The following is a 14,836-nucleotide window of genomic DNA, read 5'->3' as shown; positions in this document are numbered from 1 at the left end:
AAAAAAAAAATCGCTTATCCATGTGCATTCTCAGAGCCTGATGTTGGCTTAGCGGTTAGGGTGCCGGCTTGGGATCCTAGGATCCTGGGTTCGAATCCCGGTCGATCGCGAAATTAACACCAGGGGGGTTGACTCAGCGTGTCATTCCTTCCGAGGTCGGCAAATTGCGTACCAGCTTGCTGGGATGAATGATCCCGGTGTGTACCCCGGTTTAGAATAGGTACACTGTATCGCTGCACATCGTAAGAGGCGACTAAGGGTTGGCGTCAGGAAGGGCATCTGGCCATAAAAACATTGCCTCAAACAGGGAACCATGATTGTCATGGGGCCCGCAAGGCTAACCCCTGCTCCAGTGGGGAAAATGGCCTTAAAACGATCATTCATTCATTCATATTTATGTGCATACTCAACTTTTTTGGATATAAAATCAAGGCAATGTCTTCTACCGACTCCTATCCGGCCAAGCTCCCCCAGCTCTATCTGTGCTCTGTCCCCCAAATATTCCTACAGGTTGCACAAGATCTGCCAGCAACCCTCTTATGGTGAAACTGCCAAAATGAAGACTCTCTGCTCACCTTCACTCCTTCATTCCTATTTTCTCCCACCTCTGGAACAAACTCCCACACTCTCTTTAATCCCACTCCTCCTTCCAGGTCTTTAAAACAGCTGTTCACCACCATCTCTTATCTTCCCCCATCCAAAACTTTGATCTTTTCTACCCCCATTAATTCACCCCAGATCCACTTTTTTGAAATAACAACTTCTTTCTTGAAAGTCCTAGCTGTGTCCATGTGTTTTATACCTCTACCCATGCCTCCTCCCCCCAAGCTCTGTACCTCCCACAGATCTCCCGATGTCCCTGCTCTGCATCTTGTTCTCCCGCTCCCTTTATCATATGTTTTATGTGTCAGTTTGGCTTTTCGTGATCAATGTTAGCTCTTACACGAGCCTCGATCTTGTATACGAAAAAAAAAAGAGGCTCATTGGAAGAACACATTCAATTTATTACTTCTGCCACAGAAGGTGGGCGGATGTTATGTCCCCCCCCCCCCCCCCTGTCTGTTTGTTTGTCTGTCTGTGAACAGGATATCTCAAGAGGTTATAGATGGATTCAGACGAAACCTGATGGACAGGGTGGGTATGTGACAAGGATGAAATGATTAGATTTTGGTGAAGTTCTGGATACTAATAAAAATTTAAGTGAGTTTTCACCATTGAGTGATGGGGCTGAAAACGATATATAGCACGCCATCTCAAAACGTTGTGAATGGACTCGGACGGAACTTGGTGGACAGGTCGTGTGTGTGACAAGGACAAATCGATTCGATTTTAGTGAAGATCCGAATACGGCTCCAGATAAGAGATTTTTTTTAATTTCCAAGTGATTCTTCACCATTGAGACATTATAGGGCCAAAGACGATATATAGCATCACTATAAACGTAACTATAAACATAACATAACTATAATATAGCATGATTTTTCAAAACGTTGTGGACAACTTATGGCAAAACTAGGTGGATGAGTTGGTTAGATCACAAGAACAAGCCGATTACATCTTGGTTCAGGTCCGGTTCCAGATCCGGCCTATCAGTGGGATAGAAAACGTAAAACTGTTCAGCCTGGCGGAGGTATGCGCTCTAACAAGGTACCATGCTAGTTTTGTAAGTTATTTAAATGAATAATTCAGGTATGTACCGATAATCAACCTTTTTGAGCCTTGTATTTCAAATGATAGTTGTCTTTCTGGTGACTCTGATGTACAGAGCGTCTGTGCTGCCAAAGCAGTTTGTTGGCAAGGGTTATGCTGGGTGATTTGCTGTTGCCTTTCCAGCAGTAGTTAGGAAAGGATTTGGAACTTGACCAGGGTGCCGGTGGTACCTCGACGACTCATCATGAAGGACATCATGTGATCAATAACGTCCACCAACTAATGCTGACAGACCCAGACACCCATTTAACGTCCATCCGATGGACGGAACACACATTGATGAATCGTCCTGCCTGTGAAACACAAGGATGACAGTTTATAGCTGGGTCGGGATTCAAACCCAGGCTTAGAGAATAGTGTCTCTAGTTCATCCTGCCAACCTACACTTGTCGTTACAGGAGCTTTTACTTATAAAAGGTCAGCATGAGGAGTCCCACTCTTTGTTTCCCATTGCTGCTATCCTGGTCCCACTATTCATATGTCACACTGCTGATCACTCTGATCTTGGTAAAATAATTATGCGACAGAAAGTCTGAAAAAGTTTCAGTGTTACTCCAGAAAAGTTTGAAGGAGTTGGCATCTTGGTGAGTATTCTTCCGCTCAGCTACGTGACAACCAGGAAAATTGAATACAAATCCTTTGTGCTCATAAATATTTATTACAATATGGTATAAAATGTACAGTACCACAAACAACTATTTACAATCAAGTAGTTTTGGCAAGAAGTTCTGGGGTGTTGGTTTGGCGTTGGTAAGGGGAGCTGATCAGGGAAAAAAAACCTGCAGTTTTAGAATAGACGAGGAAACATGACAAGGATAAGATAGGGAAGGAATGTCCAGGTCTACATCTTGTGACCAGTCACACAAGGCCCTCCAAACTGTACGCTGGAAAATGACCTGTTGGAGAAAGTTGGGATGAAGCTGAAGGTCCGTGCAGGAATGGAGAGTGTGTGGTTTGGAGAGGGCCAACTGTGGTAAGGGATGGGCTCTGTGGGTGCTTCGAGTGCAAAGGTGCGACAGTGTTTCGCTTGCGGAAGAATTGTCGCAGTGCGACACCAAAGCAGGTGAGAAGAACCCCCAGGATGACCAGACTGCCTGCCACGAGCGCTGCCAAAATGAGGAAATCTGACGGAGAATAAAAACAATGGATGGTAAGAAAAGTTAACTTCGGAAACCTTTTTTGCAATGACTATGACAAACTATGACTGTGTTTTCTTTTTCTCTGTCCATTTCATCTTGCAATTCCTCTACATTCTGTTTTTGCTTACCAGGGCTGTGTGTGCCACCTTGTGTTTCAACACAGGTTATACGGCTGGGTTCTCCCAGCTGCTCCCACCCATCCGGACTAATCTGCACCTTCAGGCAATAGGTACTGCCAGGTTCAAGATCCAGCAGCTCAAACTGAGACTTCTCAAACACCAGGAAATCCTGTAGATAGAGGTCAAAACAGTTAGCATAGTGGTAACAAAATCAGTCATTTGTAATATCGTATCGGGTGTTTTGCAATCATAGACAATGCTTTATCAGCTTCTAGTGATTGCTCGATGCATCAGTTGTACTTTTTTAGATTGCATTTAGGTTTCAGGCTCTTGGCCTTCAATCAGCAATGAAAACTGCTAGGTCAACTGATTTTACAGTCTGTACGTAAAACTGGTATGTAGCCAATATGCAATCGGCACAATATGTATATTGTACCTTGGCTGCTTGTATGGTCCAAGTCATTGACAATAAGTAAATATATATATATATATATATATATATATATATATATATATATAGTTCCCTGTCGAGGAGCTTCAAGGCAAGAAGAGGCCATTAGGCCCATCAAGGCCTGTGCTAGTATTGCCAACTTATGTTTGGTTTGTCTGTGCTCTATCCTCTAAATGCTGAATATCAAGCAAAGAAGCAACAAGTGTGTCCTCAAAATTTATTGATTACAGATTATTGGGAGATGCCCAATCTGAACAAACTCTTTATGAGCGCTTCAAACTGATGACATTATCAGTGATCTGTAATGCCATTGCTATTGGGAGTAAGGTTACTTGGCGGAGTTAATCCAAGGCTCATGTGACTTCAAACTAATTGTACATCATCCTTTTTTCTCTCCTTATAGAAGTTAAAGCTTGTGGAAGAGCTAAACAACAGAGGGTGGAAGGTCAACAGAGAGGTGAAGAACAGGTAAAAAAAGTAAAGTGAAGGGGAATGGCAGGTAGGGAATGGAGTTGAGGGTAAGTAATTGTAGAGAAGTTCAGGAGTGCAGGGCGTGGGAGACACCAGGAGTTGGCAATGGGCAACATCACTTTTGGAGAGCCAGATTCACTTTCGAGTGAAGCTTGCAGGATGGCAGACAAGGATTCACTTTAACAGATAAGGGTAAAGTGTTTTCAATATATATTAAAGCTAAAAACCATGGCATTTTGTACATCTTGTTCAACAGAGGAATGTAAAAGACAGTTTAGTCGACAATGCACTGAATTATTAGGCCTTTGAGTCAAATCCTTTGTTAGTGATTATTCCCAGCAGTGAATATGATTTTGAGGTTGCGGTATTGTGCCTATAATTGCACATTGCTTTGTTTGTTGAAGATTATGACCCATGACATAATACTTTAGAATCTAGATTGTCGACTCAAGAGGCGAGAATTGCAATTAAAAAACATCCTCTCTCTTTGCCGACAAAAATTGAAATTAAAAAACATCCTCTCTCTTTGCCGACAAAAATTGCAATTAAAAAAACAACCTCTCTTTGCCGACAAAAATTGCAATAAAAAAACATCCTCTCTCTTTGCCGACAAAAATTGCAAATAAAAAACATCCTCTCTCTTTGCCGACAAAAATTGCAATTAAAAAACATCCTCTCTCTTTGCTGACAAAAAATTGCAATTAAAAAACATCCTCTCTGCCCACAAAAATTGCAATTAAAAAACATCCTCTTTCTTTGCCGACAAAAATTGCAATTAAAAAACATCCTCTCTGCCGACAAAAATTGCAATTAAAAAACATCCTCTCTCTATGCCGACAAAAATTGCAATTAAAAAACGTCCTCTCTCTTTGCCGACAAAAATTGCAAATAAAAAACATCCTCGCTCTTTGCCGACAAAAATTGCAATTAAAAAACATCCTCTCTTTGTCGACAAAAATTGCAATTAAAAAACATCCTCTTTCTTAGCCGACAAAAATTGCAATTAAAAAACATCCTCTTTCTTTGCCGACAAAAATTGCAAACAAAAAACATCCTCTCTTTGCCGACAAAAATTGCAAATAAAAAACATCCTCTCTCTGCTGACAAAAATTGCAATTAAAAAACATCCTTTCTCTTTGGCCGACAAAAATTGCAATAAAAAAACCCTCTCTGCCGACAAAATGCAAATAAAAAACACCCTCTTTCTTTGCCGACAAAAATTGCAATTAAAAAATATCCTCTCTTTGCTGACAAAAATTGCAATTAAAAAACATCCTTTCTCTTTGCTGACAAAAATTGCAATTAAATAACATCCTCTCTCTTTGCCGACAAAAATTGCAATTAAAAAACATCCAGGCCGACATGCTATGGCTCCGGTTTCTGCCATCCGTCCTACAGTCAGTCATGTTCACTTTCCTACCAGAAAGCCAAACTTCTTTCAGGAATCTAACCTTCGAGTGTGAAACTTAACCTCCACATCCAACTTCCACCGCATTACAGTCTACTGCTCAATCCTCATGGCTGTTCACATTATATCATGCACATAGCGCTTCAAAACACAGTTTCTTTCTTTCTCTGGACAAGATCAATCCCTTCTTCACAAGATAGTCAACTTGACCATAATTACCTTTTTACGGAGCTCAATGATAGCAACAGATCAGTCTGCAGGTTGGTTGCAACTATAGCCAGGAGAAAATCTATTCTGGATCCAAACTAGCGTGAACCTTCGACCTTGCAGGCCCAAGACTTGTTCATTTGTTCTCAGGATGATGAATCGATGCAGACTTTCTCCCCCCCCCCCCCCCCTTTCCCCTCACCCCCCTCCCCAGGTCTCTCTCCCTCTTTCACGAATCAAATCTTTCCCGACTCTGACCCAATTCTCTCTGCTGCAGTAGGACTTCCAAAATCTTATTTCAGTGAAAAGTGTAACATCCTCTTTAGTCTAGTAGGAAGACTAGGTCCCTCTGCACCCCCCGGAGATATACTTCTAATCAGTGTTTCTAGATTGGAAAAAATGTGTAGAAAATGACTAGCTATGGCCCCAAGCTGAAAAAATGTCCCACATACCATTTTTATGCAAATTACTGCTGCAAATTTTATGCAAAATTATGCAAATTTTATGCAAATTTTTGATGAGGAGTAGAGTTGAGGGGTCTTTGAGGGCTTCATCGAGGTGCTCTCGGTTGCAAGACTGGGTCATTCTGAGAAGCACAGCAGGGTCAGAGATCATGATGTTCTCCTCCTCAGTGAATCTCTCCATCAACAGCCTCTCCATTGCCTCACACACTGTTTTGAGGCAAAAGAGGGACTTTGCGTAGGCCTTTCCACTGAGAACACCTTTGAGAGATCCACTTGTTACTAGTTGTGCCTCAAAGAGAATCTCTGCATATCCAGAACCACGCATCTTGTGTCCAGTGAGCATCCCGATGTAGTTCATGGATGTGTGGAAGGGTCCAATCGTTACTACATGACTAGCAAATTCATTTGGCCAGCGCCAGATGATGGGAAGGGCTTTCATGCAGACACCCAGATCAAATGTATTCAGGACCCATCTCTGACCCACCTCAGCAGTTGCTGCCTCGGAACGCTTCAGTAGCTCACGAACAACTGCGTTGTCTGTGATCGGTCTGTGCCTGGTGCCTGCATGGCATGGCAATGGCCTGCAGCCTGTGCCTGGGCTAGGGGGTTTCACCTCTGCAACTGGTTCTCCCCCACCCAGCAAATCAACAGTCGACTACTGCACGCCTATCCACCAACCGATCACAGACAACGCAGTTGTTCGTGAGCTACTGAAGCGTTCCGAGGCAGCAACTGCTGAGGTGGGTCAGAGATGGGTCCTGAATACATTTGATCTGGGTGTCTGCATGAAAGCCCTTCCCATCATCTGGCGCTGGCCAAATGAATTTGCTAGTCATGTAGTAACGATTGGACCCTTCCACACATCCATGAACTACATCGGGATGCTCACTGGACACAAGATGCGTGGTTCTGGATATGCAGAGATTCTCTTTGAGGCACAACTAGTAACAAGTGGATCTCTCAAAGGTGTTCTCAGTGGAAAGGCCTACGCAAAGTCCCTCTTTTGCCTCAAAACAGTGTGTGAGGCAATGGAGAGGCTGTTGATGGAGAGATTCACTGAGGAGGAGAACATCATGATCTCTGACCCTGCTGTGCTTCTCAGAATGACCCAGTCTTGCAACCGAGAGCACCTCGATGAAGCCCTCAAAGACCCCTCAACTCTACTCCTCATCAAAAATTTGCATAAAATTTGCATAATTTTGCATAAAATTTGCAGCAGTAATTTGCATAAAAATGGTATGTGGGACATTTTTTCAGCTTGGGGCCATAGCTAGTCATTTTCTACACATTTTTTCCAATCTAGAAACACTGATTAGAAGTATATCTCCGGGGGGTGCAGAGGGACCTAGTCTTCCTACTAGACTTGTAATTAAAACCAAGCTGGCTACAGGTTGCGGCAGACTTCGCTCGGTCTCTGACAAACCCAACCTGTAGCGACGGGTGTCTCCCCAACTGGCAAGGCACAGGTGTAATTTGGTATCGCGATAGAGGCGCGTAACCCGAGATCTGTGTCGAACCAGCCGGCGTTGCACCCGTGGGACGGCCGTGCCGGGAGGCGCGACCCGTCACCTACAACACTGGTGTCAGGAGTCAGGATTTGGACCTGGGGTGCATTTCGCACCCCGAACATCGATTGTGAGAGGCGCGTAAAGAAAAAAAAAAAAAAAAACACGTCGCTCGCAAATTCCAAATTTGGTTTCATTTTTATTTTGAGTGGATTGGGTGTCAAACTTCGTAATTTATAAAGGAAGATGGAGTCGCAAAATGGCTGCGCGGCTCAGCAGCGTGACACGAGGTGGGAGAGAATCGGTATTAAGAGTGCAACGAGCCGCACATCACGAAGAAAACGCTCCCACCCACCGATCCAAACCACGTGGTCACAGCATGCGTCATGGCAAAATAAGCAGGACGACAATGCGTACATTAACGAGCTTCATGCACGATTGGGGGATGCCTGGGAGCAGGTGGAGTGTAAGGAGGATTATATTGGGGAGTTACACACGAAATTGCATGAGGCACTACAGCAGGCAAGTGAGGTTCAGGAAAATGAGGAGCAAAGGGAGTCACAACAATTGGTCGATGCACAGGAACGAATTCACTGGACGGAAATGGCCTTGGCCGGCGCATTGCGAGACAACACAGATTCCAGATGGGAACGAGCACGGATTCTCGAATTGAAAGGCATAGGGAATCAATTGGTGGAAAAAGTCCAGGTACTACAGGGAGAAAAGAGGAAAGTAGAGGGGAGTACCCATGAGTTGGAACAACTGAAGGAAAAGGTAAGATCCGGTGATCAGACAAGGGAAAGCCTAGAACAGAAGATAAAAAGAGGGGAAGAATACATGGAACAAGAGAAGAGCAAACTGAACAAGAGAATAGAGAAAGAACAAAGCAGAAACTCCCGGGATCGGGAGAACTTGGAAAAGGAAAGCGAGGAACACGATTTGGAATTGGAACAACTGAAGGAAGAATTGTCTGAGAAATCAAGCCAGTTTCGGGAATCAGAGTACAGAGGAAATGAACTGGCACGTCAAATGGAAAGTAGCAAGGAATACGGGAAGAGGATGGACAAAAGGAGAGAGGAAGCATGCGAAAGAGTAGAGGAGATAAGTGAGGAAAAAGAGAGGATGGAGAGTGAAATGTTAAGGAAACACACTGGGCAGATTGAGCAGATAGAAGGTAAAGCAAGACTAAAAAATGAGATGGAGTTACAGAAACACCAAAACAAAGAAAGGGAATTACAAAACAAGCTGAGGATGTTAAGTGAGGAAAGAGAGAGGACGGAGAAGGAAACGTTAAGGAACCACACTGTGCAGATTGAACAGATGGAAGCCAAAGCCAGGTTAAAGAATGACATGGATGAAAGGGTAATGAAAGAACAACGAATGAAGCAGGAGAAGGAAATCAATCAATTGAGAGAAACGACGAGATTGGAGAATGAAGAACAAAAGAGACGATGGGATACGAAACAAAAAGAATATGAATTTGAAATTGATCAACTAAAAAGGAACTACACTGTGCAGATCGAACAGGCAGAAGCCAAAGCAAGGTCAAAGAATGAGATGGATGAACGTATAATGAAAGAACAACGAATGAAGCAGGAAAAGGAAATCAATCAATTGAGAGAAACGACGAGGTTGGAGAATGAAGCACAAGAGGGACGGTGGCATAAGAAACAAGAGGAATATGAATCGGAAATTGACCAATTAAAGGAGAAAGCAAGGGTGGAGTCCGCAGAGATGGAAAGACTCCGGAAAGGTAACGAACAACTAAAAAGGCTCAGAGAGGAAGAACGACTCAACTGGGAAAGAAAATGGAGCCAGGAAGTAGGGCAGCACAATAATGTGGGATGTGTGACGTCATCACAGGGAGGAATGTTAGTGGTGCAGGACTTGATTGGCATCACTCGTCGAATGAAACAACAATTGGAGCAAACCCTGGTGATGGAGACATGGAGGGAGTATATGGGGTTGTTGACTCATGAAACACATTTTGAGCAGGTCCAGCAAGTGAAGCTGACAGCCCCAGAGGAGTGTGGCGAACCAATGATGAGCGACCGGACCGATGTGACTTTGGAACGAAGCAGGTACGTGGGCATCTGCATACATGGTGCGGACGATGAGCTTAAGTTCGCAATTGGATTTGATGTTAATCAAGAGACTCCGTCCGATGGGGTGCACGTATGCGTGACACCTGAATGTGTGGATGGAATGCCTGTGGATGAATGCTGTGAGCCCATAGTCCAGTTTACAGCACCGGGGTGTGCTGTCAAGGCCGAAACGTGTGTGAGTGCGGAGCATGGAATGAGTGGTGACGTAGGAAATAGGTTCGAGGTGCAAGGGGAAATAGAAATTCCACCAGGAGCAGGCTTTAGAAAGGGGATTGTAATTTCTCCCTCAGCTTCACAGGAACTTCGAGGTAGAGCACAGATGCGTAGCAGGCGGCGTTGGCATGCGTCACATACTCCCTGGACCCATTTTCGAACAAGAGGGGCCCAGCAACGACACCGCCAGGTGTCCCTTGGTCATCGGACCTCTCTGAGGACACGAGGGGTTCGGCTAGCTAAATGGGATTTACCTGTCTTCAGGGAATTAAAGAAAAGAGGGGGAGGCCGCTCCCCCAAGTGGGGTCTACCTGACTTCCGCGAACCCTGGAGAAAAGGAGGGGGTGGACCACGACCCCAATTGAGACGTGACCCTTATGAGCCGTGGCGGAAAGGCGGCGGGGCCATGTAAGGGGTAATGAGGGATTCCTTCCCTCACTCCTTTTCCAATGAGCCACAGAAGCAGGCCAGATTGGAAAGAAAAAAAAAAAAAAGGGAATTCTTGACTGAAAATAATATCGAGAGAGATTGCAAATTGAGAGACTGACAGAAGAGACAAGAGTGGCACAAGTGGATGTGCGTGACTATTTAAAAAAAAAAAAAAAAAAAAAAGTGAGAGAAATAGTGGGGACATGACAGACAGGGCGTTAAACACCCCTGCAAAAAGTGGAAGGTGTTGGATGGTGTTGTGGACTGGGTGTGTGGCACTGTGGAATGAATGACGAAGGTGTTTGGGATGAATGGCGTGATTGTGTGAATGAGGAGAGTGAGTGCGAACAATGTACCCTGTTGGTAGGAGTCTCCTAACCAAGTGAGTGTAGGTTAGGGGGACTTAGTGGATTTGACGTGGATTCTGGCTGCTGTTCCATTGTGCAGGCGGACTGCTAGGGGTAGGTGCAGCCAAGGTATGGTGGTACTGGCTGGGAGTGTGACATGGTATTGGAAGTTGGTGAGTCGGGAGGGGACACCAGACAGTAGGGTTTAGAGTGCTAAGAGAGCACAGTGCGGGGGCTAGAGAGCCACCCGGTTAGAGTGCTTGGAGAGCACAGTGTGGGGGCTAGAGAGCCACCCCTTATTTAGGAGCGCCAGAGGCGCGCTCAGGTGAACCCCGAGGTCGCTAGGTGTCCCTCACCACCTATTGGAAGCAGGCAAAGAGGCCTAGTTGTAGTCACACTCCCCAGCCAATGAGTTATGCCTGGCACCACCAAGTGAAGAAAAAGAGACAAATAAGGGCCTTGCCCAGGTTTAAAAGAATGGAACAGTGTGCCAGGTTGGGAAAAATGGGTCATTAGGATCATTGTGGCAATGGCAGGGTTTGTGCCATTGGTTAGAGCTTTAAGTAAAAGGTTAGGTTCGATGAACTCTCCTCCGCACCATTCATGTGTGACACCTGGTACGAGTCGTGTTGATGGGAAAGTTGTGAACAAGGGCCAGGTTCGGTCGCCCTCTCCAAGTGCCAGAGAAGCCACCAGTGTGTCATGAGCACACAGATAACAATTGATTAAGAAGCACACCATCCTGTCAGCTAAAAAGTGAAAGGACTTTTTTAAGAAGACCATACTAAAACAAGTCGTACCAAGATAAGTCAGGCAAGGAAGGTTAAGGGTACTCTTCATTTTGCCTGGGCTGAGGTCATCACCCCCACTTGCACCCTCAAGAATGCCTCCAGACTGCATTTGCTTACCATCGGTAGAACTGTGCCACCTGCTGTCCAAGGCAGGGCTTGTTGCCTGCTGCTGCTCGGTTGTGTGCCATGTGGGCCGAAGCATTTTTGTGGGCCATGGAGGCCAAAGTGCTTTTGCGGGCTGTTGCAGCCGAAGATTCATGCCGTCTTGTGGGCTCAGTGGGCCGAAGGACTCTTTGTGAGATTAGGCCACTGGGCCGACTGAACTCACCTGGTGAGAGGCCAATAAGGCCACGAAGTAAGGAAACCCCTCTGGGGTGAAGACACAACACTGCCGGGAGGAGGCGTGAAGGAGTGAGCACGTCAAGAAGCTTTGAAACTCTGAATGTCTTGCTCCGATGTGAATATTGGTGTTGAAAGTAACATTGAATGCCCTCCTGCGCAAATGCATAATTAGAATGTTAAGTATTGTGCATAGAGTGTGGATGTGTTTGTTAGATTAGTGATCCGACACACTAGGATAGGGACATGCCAATCTTACTGATACTTTGCTTCTTGGAGTTAAGTGCTTGCAATGTTGTGGGTTAGAGTAAATGGGAGATTTGTGCTGTACGTTAGACAGGGCCATCCCCGCGGGCTGCCCCTAGTGGAGGCTCGGGAGAGCCTCGGGAGAAAGGTGGGGGTAGTGTTGCGGAAATGGCCCTTAGTGGTTTATTAAATATAGAATTAGTTCAGGTCCCCTCTTAGATGTATGTTTACCATAGATCGTCTGTACTGGGATGGTAGTTTTGTGTCGGAAGGTGTAGCAGGCTGTTTTGTGTGGTGCATTGGTGGTGTACAAGAGACGGTTCCCTTTTAATTACATCTTGACAATCAAACAAGGTGCAAGTTCCATTAAGACCGGCCTCGGTTGCAATGCCATGATCGAGGCAATGGATTGACGTGAGAAAGCGCGATTGAGCGGGCAAAAACGACAAGCGCCGTCAAAAACCGGAAGCGGTGCTTCGAGGTAGTCGCTGAGCATGGGCGAGGGAGGAGGTGGAAAAAAGACGCATGCGCGGATGGCGTGTGGACAGGCCTTCGCGGCGGGTTCCCGCCGGAGAGCTCTCTCCGCGCGTGGTTGAGCGGGAGAAACGGAAAATCGTGCTGATCGCGTGGCCGATAAGGAGAGCGGGTGGCCGCCATTTCGCGACGCTTGATGCGTGGCCGATAAGAGGGCGGGCCGCCATTTGGCAGACTGCAGGCCCAAGCGGGGCCTTCGAATCCGGCGACATCGGCTTGTTACGAGCTGCATTCGCCCTTTTCACATCTTCACCTCTCGTCCATCAACACCACCAAGTACCCCCCTGTCTTGTATGAATGTTGTCCAGGCCTAAGGTTTATCTCGTTAGGGTCACCCCGCGAAACCCTTAATTATAGCTCCCTAGATAAGAGCGGGTTATTACTCATAGTTGAATTATAATGTTATCATGAACGCCTTGCTTGTTTTGTGTACCCTAATGTTCCCCCATTAAATCTGGTTGATTCGTATGGAAGTTGCCGCACTGCATTCATCTGTGTCGCATTGAAGAGCAATCCGCTCGATTTGTAATTAAAACCAAGCTGGCTACAGGTTGCGGCAGACTTCGCTCGGTCTCTGACAAACCCAACCTGTAGCGACGGGTGTCTCCCCAACTGGCAAGGCACAGGTGTAATTTGGTATCGCGATAGAGGCGCGTAACCCGAGATCTGTGTCGAACCAGCCGGCGTTGCACCCGTGGGACGGCCGTGCCGGGAGGCGCGACCCGTCACCTACAACACACTTACTTGGTAAACCAATGAACATGCACCCAAAATGTGCTCGAGCGTCCCTCTTTTCCCAAATAAAATGCAATTGCCACTTTCCTCAGTTTCCACCAACACAGAACATATGTTGCCTGGCGATGGTACAATGTTGCAAAAACTTGACACAAAATTGTCGGTGCCTTTCAGAGATCTACCCCAGACAACCTCATCCTCCAAATGTACGCAAGCACCTTCCTGCTTCTGCATTGCATCTGCTTTCCATCATTCTCTCAGCTTCCATCAAACACTGTTTATAGTTATTGTTAAATTGTGACCAAAATCTGTTCATTTTCTAACCAAGGCCTTGCTTTCCTGTCTGCCCTGCATACACACTATCTGTGTGCTTGGTTCCACACACCACCTAAATAACTGACTGGATGGAATGCCACTTGAGGCCCTGAATGGAAGAGTGCGATTGAACTTTCACTGGAATGCAGTTCCAAAAGGGGGGAAAAGACGCACAAATAAGTAGTGGTATGCACTAAGCCTGGATATGGGGAATTTAATCAAGAATGGACTATTGGAAGAATGCATGTATCCTGGAGGAGCTGGGGAGTGTCGGAAGGCTGAGAGAACAGAAGGAGCGAGACTGAAAGAGAGGTGGGAAAGAAAAACAGAGAGACCCCTGACCGGCCTCCAATGTGAGAGCAACAGACCTTGTGCTTTGGTCTCATTTTAATGAGATGCCAATAATGTTGAGAAGAAGAAGAAGAAGAAGCCTCAAGCACACGATTGCTTCATATGATGAGGAATCATTAGTTACAACTGTCCTCAAAATTATTTTATTGCAAACTTTTATGACGTGTTGATACTTTCCAGTGCACTTTAAACAGAATTTATTTTCTCTTGTGATATGAGGTTCAAGGAGGAGGTTGTACAAGGCATTATAAGATATCAAGGCACTTTTACAGGTGTTACACCTTTACAAGGCATTAGTAAGCAATGAACATATATATATATATATATATATATATATATATATATAATATAAAAACAATGAACCGGTATGCACTTCAAAATTCACCTCACTGTTTGTTCCATGGTGCCAGAGAGTAACAAGGTAGGCCAGGCCCGGTAGCGCATGGCCGAGAAGTTGAGGGGCGAGACCTGGCGATGGTCCTGGGCTGAGGGGGTCCTTTACTGCAACAAGAAGGCCTCTCTGAGTTGCCCAAGCTTTCACTGATGGTGCACTGATGAGAGCTGGGGAGAGAAATTGATGGAAGGTGAATTAAGTAAAATACAAGAGACTTTCAACACAAGAATTCTGTTGACCTTGAATCCTCGTTAATCTCTGTTGCTTTTGGGAAGACTTGCCATGCTGAGCTGGTGCTTCATTGACGGATGTAATCAAAAAAACAGCATATTGTACGTCACACACATAATGCATGTCTATCTGTGAGTCTCAATGAGGATGGAAAATTAAGTGAAACATTTCACAAAAAGGATCCTTTTATAACAAATAGTTGTTGTTACTGCTGTCGTTGTAGCTGTGGTTGTTGCTGATGGGGATGCCAGTTTAACGTGACACACACGCACTCATGCCTCACCCAGCCTGTGCAACACCAGGATGACAGTTTATAGGTGGTCAGGATTCGA

General features: G+C 45.5%; 1 protein-coding gene across 2 annotated transcripts in view; it reads right to left on the bottom strand.

Moving 5' to 3' along the window:
• Positions 1-2,347: 2,347 nt before the first annotated feature.
• The window catches only part of LOC137421588 (interleukin-20 receptor subunit alpha), a 28,599-nt gene continuing 16,110 nt past the window's right edge, over positions 2,348-14,836 (bottom strand). For both annotated transcript variants that reach the window (XM_068107791.2, XM_068107793.2), the window contains exons 5-7: positions 14,265-14,440; positions 2,978-3,137; positions 2,348-2,834 (exon numbers count right to left, since the gene is read on the bottom strand). In XM_068107791.2, the coding sequence (XP_067963892.2) occupies positions 2,569-2,834; positions 2,978-3,137; positions 14,265-14,440 (602 nt within the window). In that variant the 3' untranslated portion in view covers positions 2,348-2,568. The remainder of the gene's footprint in view (positions 2,835-2,977; positions 3,138-14,264; positions 14,441-14,836) is intronic.

Source organism: Myxine glutinosa, chromosome 2 (genome assembly GCF_964187855.1).
Source record: "Myxine glutinosa chromosome 2, kmMyxGlut1.1, whole genome shotgun sequence".
Taxonomy (NCBI): Eukaryota; Metazoa; Chordata; class Myxini; order Myxiniformes; family Myxinidae; genus Myxine; species Myxine glutinosa.
Note: the sequence above shows the minus strand (reverse complement) of the source record. Positions and strands in the feature narration are given on the sequence as shown.